At 46.2% G+C, this 12080-nt stretch overlaps 1 protein-coding gene across 14 annotated transcripts in view; it reads right to left on the bottom strand.

Annotated features, from left to right (window-relative positions):
- Window positions 1-12080, bottom strand: part of LOC129868965 (disks large homolog 4-like) — a 109483-nt gene that overhangs the window by 18440 nt on the left and 78963 nt on the right. For all 14 annotated transcript variants that reach the window (XM_055943358.1, XM_055943356.1, XM_055943360.1 and 11 more), the window contains 2 exons: window positions 337-390; window positions 125-175 (listed from right to left, as the gene is read on the bottom strand). In XM_055943358.1, the coding sequence (XP_055799333.1) occupies window positions 125-175; window positions 337-390 (105 nt within the window). The remainder of the gene's footprint in view (window positions 1-124; window positions 176-336; window positions 391-12080) is intronic.

The following is a 12080-nucleotide window of genomic DNA, read 5'->3' as shown; positions in this document are numbered from 1 at the left end:
CTATTATAGACCAAACTGTACTAGATTACATACATTTGAATGTTATTTGGCTATCCCTGATCAGTTGTAGGATAACAATAAGGCTTTGACCCTATGTTATAATTATTTGCTGTAAAACACTCACTCTTTCCAGTGTAATCTCTTCATACTCAATTTCCCCCTCTGTCCCGTTGACCTGAGAGAGGAAGACAGTGTTTTTCACACTTCCAATGAATGATGAGTAAAAACTAGGATGAAAACCACGCAGCAATATGGGATGAGTATTGTGTAGGATGATCATCAATAATCGAGTATTCTGCAGTGAATAATGCAGTATAGTTGGAGTATTACTCTTACGTAGGGGGAGCCGTCAAGCGTGTCAGTGTTCACCACCACTGGAGGAGAATTTCCCTGGAAGAGGTAAGAGAGGGGAGGAAAGGGAGAGAGAGAAGGAGAGAAAATGTATTAGCCCACACGTTCACCCGCGCTCACACACACTCCAAATCTTCAGGGTTAGGGCTTTATGGCAGAAACAACATTTCCTGTCCCAGTCTTTACTTCTGTACAGCGAGATAATGTTTGAGTGAATCTCAGGATAAGCAGGCATGGAGTCAGTCTGCCCTGCTCAGGCTGTGGAGCCTCTCCCTCTGCAGGCAGGCAGACCCTGCAGTCACAGCACGGCCATTTTAGAGCCTAATGACGATGACAACACCACACATAGTCACTGTGACATGTCCTGCCTGCCTGCCTGGCACACTGACTGACTGCTCTACACCCCAGCCACAAGGCACCAGCCACAAGGCACCAGCCACAAGGCCTTGACTTTGCAGCTCTTTCCTGTGAGTCAACGTTATCTAACAAAGCCCTAGGTTGGTGTCACAATGACAACGCTCTGTGAAATGATTCTGTAAATACATTCAGGTTTAGGGAGAAGGAAGAAGTCGTTTCATAACACCATCACGAAAGGCAACATCGTGGCAACATCTATCAGAGCTGTTAGCTTTCAAGGCTATCAGTGTGGTTCCTCTCACTCAGTGTCTACAAAGCCTCCGGGCGTATGTTGCATCACTGATGAGTAGCGAGCAAAGCAGAGCCCAACCTGTGAAAGCTGAGAGCATGAACAAGACATCTATCTCTAAGCAGACTAGATGCCATTAATCAGGGAGCTGCTTCTAATACATGCCAGGCCTATTGGCATTAGGGTGGTGAAGGCTTACCTGCTCCCCGACAGGGTGTCACCTGTCATCCTGTACAAAGAATACACTCTGTACACTGTATTTGACTTCCATCTCTCTATCTACCTCTGTCTCTTTCTCTCTGTTTAACTCCTTTCATCCCTTTCAGCCCCTCTCCTCTCGTTGCTTCTCTCTCCAAAGTGTTTTTCGTTGCATCTCATCTACAACCTTGGAAAAAAAGGTGCTAAATGTGTTATGTTTAAACATAACAACATTCAAACCACTGAGACATAAACTGAACAAGTTCCACAGACATGTGACAAACTGAAATGGAATAATGTGTCCCTAAACAAAGGGGGGTCAAAATCAAAAGTTACAGTCAGTATCTGGTGTGGCCACCAGCTGCATTACATACTGCAGTGCATCCCATCCTCAAAGACTGCACCAGATTTGCCAGTTCTTGCTGTGAGATGTTATCCCACTCTTCCACCAAGGCACCTGCAAGTTCCCAGACATTTCTGGGCGGAATGGCCCTAGCCCTCACCCTCCGATCCAACAGGTCCCAGACATGCTCAATGGGATTGAGATCCGGGTTATTCGCTGGCCATGGCAGAACACTGACATTCCTGTCTTGCAGGAACAAGCAGTATGGCTCGTGGCATTGTCATGCTGGAGGGTCATGTCAGGATGAGCCTGCAGGAAGGGTACCACATGAGGATGTCTTCCCTGTAACGCACAGTTGAGATTGCCTGCAATGACAACAAGCTCAGTCCGATGATGTTTTGACACACCGCCCAGACCATGACGAACCCTCCACCTCCAAATCAAATCAATCCCCCTCCAGAGTACAGGCCTCGGTGTAACGCTCACTCCTTTGACGATAAACGTGAATCCGACCATCAACCCTGATGAGACAAAACCGCGACTCATCAGTGAAGAGCACTTTTTGCCAGTCCTGTCTGGTCCAGCGACGGTGGGTTTGTGCCCATAGGCGACGTTGTTATTGGGCCTACAAGCTCTCAGTCCAGCCTCTCTCAGCCTATTGCGGACAGTCTGAGCACTGATGGAGGGATTGTGTGTTCCTGGTGTAACTCGGGCAGTTGTTGCTGCCATCCTGTACCTGTCCCGCAGGTGTGATGTTCGGATGTACCGATTCTGTGCAGGTGTTGTTGCACGTGGTCTGCCACTGCGAGGACGATCAGCTGTCCGTCCTGTCTCCCTGTAGCGCCGTCTTAGGCGTCTCACAGTACGGACATTGCAATGCCTAAGGCACGTTCACGCAGATGAGCAGGTACCCTGGGCATCTTTCTTTTGGTGTTTTTCAGAGTCAGTAGAAAGACCTCTTTAGTGTCCTAAGTTTCCATAACTGTGACCTTAATTGCCTACCATCTGTAAGCTGTTAGTGTCTTGACAACCGTTCCACATGTGCATGTTCATGAATTGTTTATGGTTCATTGAACAAGCATGGGAAACAGTGTTTAAACCCTTTACAATGAAGATCTGTGAAGTTATTTGGATTTTTACGAATTATCTTTGAAAGACAGGGTCCTGAAAAAGGGACGTTTCTTTTTTTGCTGAGTTTAGAACCTAAAAGGGTTCTTTGGCTGTCCCCATAGGAGAACCCTTTGAAGATCCCTTTTTGGTTCTGTTTCGGGTTCCAAGTAGAACTCTTTCTACAGAGGGTTCTACATACATGGAACCAAAAAGGGTTTTACCTGGAACCAAAAAGGGTTTTACCTGGAACCAAAAAGGGTTCTCCTATGGGGGCAGACGAAGAACACTTTTGGAACCCTTTTATCTAAGAGTGTACTGTAAAAATAGTGGATGCACTATTCTGCATTCTGTACTCCTTCTTAGAGAATGCACAGCAGTCTCTCTCTCTCTCTCTCTCTCTAAACTTCTATCCTTTTTCGCTCTTAATTTTGTCCCTCCCTGATTAAAATGAGGAAGACACTGGGCATCCAAAGTGCTTACAGAGCAGCAAACAACAGCAGCAGCATGAAATCAGCCTGCCGACCTTCACACAGCTGACAGCCCGCAGAGACACACGCACTCTCTCACACACACACCCCACACACGCACACACAATCACACTGTTCCAATGAGTCCCAGATATATTCCCTCTCCATTCCTTAAGTTGTGAATCTATCCAACCATTCCTCTTTCTCCATTCTCCTTATGCATCACATACCGCATCTATTGAAACGTCACATGTTTCTCTCTGTACAGACAGTTTGTATTCATTATTGGCCAAATTGTCCCAAACTATCCTCTGGAGGTTTGGCCCCTCTAATCTATTCATTTACACTGAAAGTGCTTACGCAATAATAAGGTCAACATACGGACAAAGGTCATTCTCTCACTCTCTCCTTCTCTCAATTTCTCACCATGGCATCCCACAGCTCTGAGCCAGCCAGGATGCCAACCATCTCTCCCACTCCATCCCTCACTCCTGTCCTGACCACCGCTACCATGGTGACAGTATAGCATCAGCCACTGGGTTCTCTGAAGCTCCATGGTAGAAAGCTTGTCACCATGGTAACCTGGATTTCCAATCCGATGGTCTAAAAGCCCTAGCTATATGGCACAGAAAATTGTAGCAAAAACAACAGGGGAATACAAATAATTTCCACTACGTCTATTACGTACTCTGAAGCATCACTGCATGAATTGGCTCTTAAATTAACTCTTGACAGCTACATGTCTGTTGTACATTGAACTGTTAGGTGTTTCATGGACATTGCTCTGTACTTTCCAGAACTATTCCTATGGGAGCACTTGCTGTTATCTTTATTTATTTAACCTTTATTTAACTAGGCAAGTCAGTTAAGCACAAATTCTTATTTACAATGACGGCCTACCCCGGCCAAACCCTAACCCGCACGATGCTGGGCCAATTGTGTGCCGCCCTATGGGACTCCCAATCACGGCCGGTTGTGAATCAAACCAGGGTCTGTAGTGACGTCTCTAGCACTGAGATGCAGTGCCTTAGACCACTGCGCCACTCGGGAGCCCCTTCTATGGGAAAATGATTATTAGCATAAACTGCCTATAGGACCTATATACTAGGCGGTGTCAGAGGAAGGCCCATAAAATTGTCAGAGACTCCAGACACCCAAGTCATAGACTGTTTTCTCTGTTACCGCACGGCAAGCGGTACTGGAGCGTCAAGTCTAGGACCAAAAGGCTCCTTAACACCTTCTACCCCCAAGCTATAAGACTACTGAACAATTAATCAAATGGCCACTGGACTATTTACATTGTTGGTTAAGGGCTTGTAAGTAAGCATTTCATGGTAAGGTCCACACCTGTTGTATTTGGCGCATGTGACAAACAAAGTTTGATTTGATTAGATTTTTGCTTATCTATGCTGTAACTATGGGGTTAGACAAACAAAAATATGTTATGACGTAGAGAATATACAATCATGAACAGAGGTACTTGAGAGCAGATCAAGAGATATGGTCATTAGCTGTGTCATTTCCCGTCTGGAGTAGAAGTTCCCCTTCCATCTCGCTTTTGTGCATGGTAATCTATCTGTATGGTGATGAGTCATTCAGCTGAGACGCACACTTACTGACAGTGCAGAGGACGCCTGAGGCATGATGTCATCTTCACCTGGACCACTTGGACGTCAGCCAGAAACCCAGGTTTGTGTTCCTACAGGGCTACAGTCCTACACTCACTCGGTTCTCTCTCCTTTCCTTCGTCTTTCTCTCTTCATTTGTACCGAAAGACAGCACATCTGACCCGACAGAAAACTTCTCTCTGCAGTGCCCCCCCCCCCTTTCTCCCTCCCCCCGAACAGACTCATTAATGCAGCTCGTTAGGCTCTTAATTCATTGCTGTCAGAGAGAGAGAGGAGCGAGAGAAGATAGAGAGAGGAGGGCAGGAATAAAAATAACCAGGAAGGCTCATATCTCATGGCAGACAGATGCTTTGAGAGCCTATTGGAGTGTGGGTGTTATACAACCTTTCCCTTACCTCAATTCCAGGTTCCCAACCTCAAAACCAAGCTGCTAAACCACTCATAACCCACATCTCTTATGCATTACTTAATATCCAAGCAGTAAGTTACAGACCAAACAAACTATACACTCTAGACCAGGGTTTCCCAAACTCAGTCCTGGCTGATTCAAATAAACAAAGTTTGATGATGAGTTGGTTATATGAATCGGCTGTGTAGTGCTCGGGGAAAAAAATAAATGTGCACCCTAAAAAATTTAAGAAATGATAGGAAACCCCGCCTCAGTCTTCTGTAAACCTAACCCTGGGAAAGAGTTTCAGCGAGACAATTAAGCACATTTTAATGACAAAGACTCAAATGGCTTTCCAAGAGGTGTTGAGTGTTCCTGATGGGTTTAGTCTCAGTCCTGACTTAAATTTGCTTGGAATTGGTATTTTATTAGGATCCCCGTTAGCTGTTGCGAAAGCAGCATCTACTCTTCCTGGGGTCCACACAAAACATGACATAATACAGAACATGAATAACCAAGAACAGCTCAAGGACAGAACTACATGAATTTAAATACGGCACACATAGCCTAAATATCAGTAGACACTAAAAAATATCGAGGTCAAATAGGGGAGAGGCCTTGTGCCGTGAGGTGTTGCTTTATCTGCTATTTTAAAATCAGCTTTGCTGTTCATTTGAGCAATATGAGATGGAAGGGAGTTCCACGCAATAACAACTCTATATAACACTGTACGCTTTCTTGAATTTGTTCTGGGTTTGGGGACAGTGAAAAGACCCCTGGTGGCCTGTCTGGTTCGGTAAGTGTGTGTCAGAGCTGTGTGTAAATTGATTATGCAAAAACCTTGGAATGTTCAACACATTGTTTCTTATAAAAAGAAGAAGTGATGCAGTCAGTCTCCCCTGAACTCTTAACCAAGGAAGACTGGCAGCATAGTATTGATATCAGCCCGCTGATTACAATGAATAGAAAGATGCACGGCTCTGTTCTGGGCCAGCTGCAGCTTAACTACGTCTTTCTTCGCAGCACTTGACCACATGGCCGGGCAAACTAGAGCCTGCAGGACTTGCTTTTTGAAGTGTGGTGTCAAAAAAGCAGAGCATCTGTTTACTATGGACATGCCTCTTCCCATCTTTACAACCATTGAATATATATATGTTTGACCATGACCGTTTACAATCTAAGGTAAATCCTAGTAATATAGTGGCCTCAACTTGTTCAACAGCCACATCATTCATTACCAGATTCAGCTGAGGTCTAGAGCTTAGGGAATGATTTGTACCAAATACAATGCTCTTAGTTTGAGAGATGTTCAGGACCAGTTTATTACTGGCCACCCATTCCAATACTGACTGCAACTCCTTGTTAATGTAACGGCTTGTGCTCTCCTCATCCTCGGATGAGGTGAGGAGAGAAGGATCTTCAGAGCAAAACGCAGCAGTTGGGAAATAAGCCATCTTTATTAAAAATACGATGGCCACACGAAACGAAACAAAACACTTTCAAACTACAAAACAAGAAAACGACGTTGACGAAACCTGAACATAAACTTTTTTATTTATTTATTTATTTAACCTTTATTTAACCAGGTAGGCAAATTGAGAACACGTTCTCATTTACAATTGCGACCTGGCCAAGATAAAGCAAAGCAGTTCGACACATACAACAACACATAGTTACACATGGAGTAAAAACAAACATATAGTCAATAATACAGTGAAAAAGATAAAAAAAATAAGTCTATATACAATGTGAGCAAGTGAGGTGAGATAAGGGAGGTGAAGGCAAACAGATATATGTATAAATAAATAAAAATATAAAAGGCCATGGAGGCGAAGTGAGTACAACACAGCAAGTAAAATAAAAACAAAAAAAAAACACTGGAATGGTTGGTTTGCATTGGAAGAAAGTGCAAAGTAGAGACAGAAATAATGGGGTGCAAAGGAGCAAAATAAATTAATAAATAAATACAGTAGGTAAAGAGGTAGTTGTTTGGGCTAAATTGTAGATGGGTTATGTACAGGTGCAGTAATCTATGAGCTGCTCTGACAGCTGGTGCTTAAAGCTAGTGAGGGAGATAGGTGTTTCCAGTTTCAGAGATTTTTGTAGTTCGTTCCAGTCATTGGCAGCAGAGAACTGGAAGGAGAGGCGTCCAAAGGAAGAATTGGTTTTGGGGGTGACTAGAGAGATATATCTGCTGGAGCGCGTGCTACGGGTAGGTGCTGCTATGGTGACCAGCGAGCTGAGATAAGGGGGGACTTTACCTAGCAGGGTCTTGTAGATGACCTGGAACCAATGGGTTTGGCGACGAGTATGAAGCGAGGGCCAGCCAACGAGAGTGTACAGGTCGCAGTGGTGGGTAGTATATGGGGCTTTGGTGACAAAACGGATGGCACTGTGATAGACTGCATCCAATTTATTGAGTAGGGTTTTGGAGGCTATTTTGTAAATGACATCACCGAAGTCGAGGATTGGTAGGATGGTCAGTTTTACAAGGGTATGTTTGGCAGCATGAGTAAAGGATGCTTTGTTGCGGAATAGGAAGCCAATTCTAGATTTGACTTTGGATTGGAGATGTTTGATGTGGGTCTGGAAGGAGAGTTTACAGTCTAACCAGACACCTAGGTATTTGTAGTTGTCCACATATTCTAAGTCAGAGCCGTCCAAAGTAGTGATGTTGGACAGGCGGGCCGGAGCAGGCAGCGATCGGTTGAAGTGCATGCATTTGGTTTTACTTGTATTTAAGAGCAGTTGGAGGCCACGGAAGGAGAGTTGTATGGCATTGAAGCTCGCCTGGAGGGTTGTTAACACAGTGTCAAAAGAAGGGCCAGAAGTATACAGAATAGTGTCGTCTGCGTAGAGGTGGATCAGAGAATCACCAGCAGCAAGAGCGACATCATTGATGTAAACAGAGAAGAGAGTCGGTCCAAGAATTGAACCCTGTGGCACCCCCATAGAGACTGCCAGAGGCCCGGACAACAGACCCTCCGATTTGACACACTGAACTCTATCAGAGAAGTAGTTGGTGAACCAGGCGAGGCAATCATTAGAGAAACCAAGGCTGTCGAGTCTGCCAATGAGGATGTGGTGATTGACAGAGTCAAAAGCCTTGGCCAGGTCAATGAATACGGCTGCACAGTATTGTTTCCTATCGATGGCGGTTACGATATCGTTTATGACCTTGAGCGTGGCTGAGGTGCACCCATGACCAGCTCTGAAACCAGATTGCATAGCGGAGAAGGTGTGGTGTGATTCGAAATGGTCGGTAATCTGTTTGTTGACTTGGCTTTCGAAGACCTTAGAAAGGCAGGGTAGGATAGATATAGGTCTGTAGCAGTTAGGGTCAAGGGTGTCCCCCCCTTTGAAGAGGGGGATAACCGCAGCTGCTTTCCAATCTTTGGGTATCTCAGACGACACGAAAGAGAGGATGAAGAGGCTAGTAATAGGGGTGGCAACAATTTCAGCAGATAGTTTTAGAAAGAAAGGGTCCAGATTATCTAGCCCGGCTGATTTGTAAGGGTCCAGATTTTGCAGCTCATTAAGAACATCAGCTGACTGTATTTGGGAGAAAGAGAAATGGGGAAGGCTTGGGCGAGTAGCAGAGGGGAGGGCAGTGCTGTTGTCCCGGGTAGGGGTAGCCAGGTGGAAAGCATGGCCAGCCGTAGAAAAATGCTTATTGAAATTCTCAATTATAGTGGATTTGTCGGTGGTGACAGTGTTTCCTATCTTCAGGGCGGTTGGAAGCTGGGAGGAGGTGTTCTTATTCTCCATGGACTTTACGGTGTCCCAGAACTTTTTTGAATTTGTGTTGCAGGAAGCAAATTTCTGCTTGAAAAAGCTAGCCTTGGCTGTTCTAACTGCCTGTGTATATTGGTTTCTGGCTTCCCTGAAAAGTTGCATATCACGGGGGCTGTTCGATGCTAATGCAGAACGCCATAGGATGTTTTTCTGTTGGTTAAGGGCAGTCAGGTCAGGAGAGAACCAAGGGCTATATCTGTTCCTGGTTCTAAATTTCTTGAATGGGGCATGCTTATTCAAGATGGTGAGGAAGGCATTTTTAAAAAATGACCAGGCATCCTCTACTGACGGGATGAGATCAATATCCTTCCAGGATACCCCGGCCAGGTCAATTAGGAAGGCCTGCTCGCTGAAGTGTTTCAGGGAGCGTTTGACAGTGATGAGTGGAGGTCGTTTGACCGCTGACCCATTACGGATGCAGGCAATGAGGCAGTGATCGCTGAGATCTTGGTTAAAAACAGCAGAGGTGTATTTGGAGGGCAAGTTTGTTAGGATGATATCTATGAGGGTACCCGTGTTTACGGAATTGGGGTGGTACCTGGTAGGTTCATTAATAATTTGTGTGAGATTGAGGGCATCAAGCTTAGATTGTAGGGTGGCTGGGGTGTTGAGCATGTTCAAATTTAGGTCGCCTAGCAGCACGAGCTCTGAAGATAGATGGGGGGCAATCAGTTCACATATAGTGTCCAGAGCACAGCTGGGGGCAGAGGGTGGTCTATAGCAGGCGGCAACGGTGAGAGACTTGTTTTTAGAGAGGTGGATTTTTAAAAGTAGAAGTTCAAATTGTTTGGGAACAGACCTGGATAGTATAACAGAACTCTGCAGGCAGTCTTTGCAGTAGATTGCAACACCGCCCCCTTTGGCCGTTCTATCTTGTCTGAAAATATTGTAATTGGGGATAAAAATGTCTGAATTTTTGGTGGTCATTCTTGTCTCTAGAAACATCATTGAAACCAGGTGATGTCATCGCATATGTGGGTGGTGGAACTGCAGGGTTGGATATGGTATAGAGAGCAGGGCTAGAATCTCTACAGTGAAATAAGCCAATAAACACTAACCAGAACAGCAATGGACAAGGCATATTTACATTAAGGAGAGGCAAGCTTAATCGAGTGATAAATAAGGGTCCAGTGAGTAGAGGTTGGTTGGGGTCGTGGCGATCCAGACAGCTGGCCGGGTATATGGCTATCGGTAGCAGCATAGGATGGAGGTCTGTTTGTAGATACCTCGTGCGTTTCCGTCGGTAGGTTCCGTGTAGTGGGGTTTTGTTCAGATAGCAGCCGATAAGACAGCTAACGATTAGCGGGCCTCAGATGAGCGTTCAGGTAACGCCGGGACGGAGGTGCCGGTTGGATAAATCCCTCGGGCAGATAACGTCGGCAGTCAGTCGTGAAGGCCCGGTGGGGTTCCGTATCTGCAGCAGCAACAAAGAAGCGGGTCCGGATGGTGATGGAACTCCTCAGCTGGCTAGCTCCAGCATGATTTGAGTTAGCTCCGGGGTCGACGTAAGCCAATAGTCACACGGTATGCAGCTAGCTAGCTGCGAAATCAAGGTGCAAAATAGAGGCTGAGGCTGCGGTTGGAATCCGGGGAAACTGAGAGAAAAAAAGTCCCGGAATGCTCCGGTCCGAGTCGCGTTGCACTAAAGTGCCGGTAGATTATCGAGCTAGAGGAATAGCTGATGACCGCAAAACGTGGGCAGCTGAAACACCAACGCTAGCCAGCAAACCGGCTAATTTCGGGGCAGCTACAGATTAGCTTCTGGCTAGCTATCGGAGTAGCTTCTGGATTAGCTTTCAGGCTAGCTTCTGAATTAGCCCCTGGCTATCTTCCACGATGGATTTTCAGATTGAGGTGAATAGTACTTATTGTAATTGGTGAAGCGGGTTGCAGGAAAGCTTTTGCAGGAAAGCTTTTGTAGTTGAGTTCTTGGATAATAAAATAAATAAAAGATATGTGAAGAAAAGGTGTAAATATATATATATACAGGACACGACACGACAACACGGAAAAATACGTCTGAACTGCTAAGCTACCTTGGACATAACTAAACATAAACTTACGTACAGGAAACAGACGACATCGAAACGAAACGAAACAAACAAACGCTACAGTCCAGTGTGGTACGAACATACATACTGACACAGGAGACAATCACCCACCCACAAACAGTGAGAATGCCCTACCTAAATATGACTCTTGATTAGAGGAAAACGCAAACCACCTGCCTCTAATCAAGAGCCATACCAGGCATACCAAAACCAACATAGAAACAAATAACATAGAATGCCCACCCAACCTCACGTCCTGACCAACTAACACACATAACAACTAACATAAATAGGTCAGGAACGTGACAGTACCCCCCCCACAAGGTGCGAACTCCGGACGCACCAGCACAAGGACTAGGGGAGGGTCTGGGTGGGCATCTAACCACGGTGGTGGCTCAGGCTCCGGGCGCGGTTCCCACCCCACCATAATCCATCCTAGCTTCCTCCCTCCAAAAATGTCCACCCTCTTTTCTCCCCCACAAAATCCTCTTAATAACATACCCAATAAGGACAACACCGGGACAGAGAGATAAATCAATACAGAGGGATAGATAAGAATATAGAGGTAGATAAAGATAGAGAGGGAGATCAGGATAGAGGGGCAACTCCGGACTGAAAGGCAGCTCCGGACAGAGAGACAGCTCTGGACTGATGGGCAGTTCTGGGTATCTAGCCTTTTTAGGCTGAAGGGCAGCTCATGGCTGACTGACGACTCTCGACGCTCATGGCTGGCTGACGGCTCTCGACACTCATGGCAGGCTGACGGCTCTCGACGCTCATGGCAGGCTGACGGCTCTCGACGCTCATGGCAGGCTGACGGCTCTCGACGCTCATGGCAGGCTGACGGCTCTCGACGCTCATGGCAGGCTGACGGCTCTCGACGCTCATGGCAGGCTGACGGCTCTCGACGCTCATGGCTCTCTGACGGCTCTGGCTGCTCATGGCTCTCTGACGGCTCTGGCTGCTCATGGCTCGCTGGCGGCTCTGGCAGATCCTGTCTGGTTGGCGGCTCTGGCAGATCCTGTCTGGTTGGCGGCTCTGGCAGATCCTGTCTGGTTGGCGGCTCTGGCAGATCCTGTCTGGTTGGCGGCTCTGGCAGATCC

The sequence above is a fragment of the Salvelinus fontinalis genome, chromosome 13 (assembly GCF_029448725.1).
Source record: "Salvelinus fontinalis isolate EN_2023a chromosome 13, ASM2944872v1, whole genome shotgun sequence".
Taxonomy (NCBI): Eukaryota; Metazoa; Chordata; class Actinopteri; order Salmoniformes; family Salmonidae; genus Salvelinus; species Salvelinus fontinalis.
This window is presented reverse-complemented; position numbering and strand designations above follow the sequence as displayed.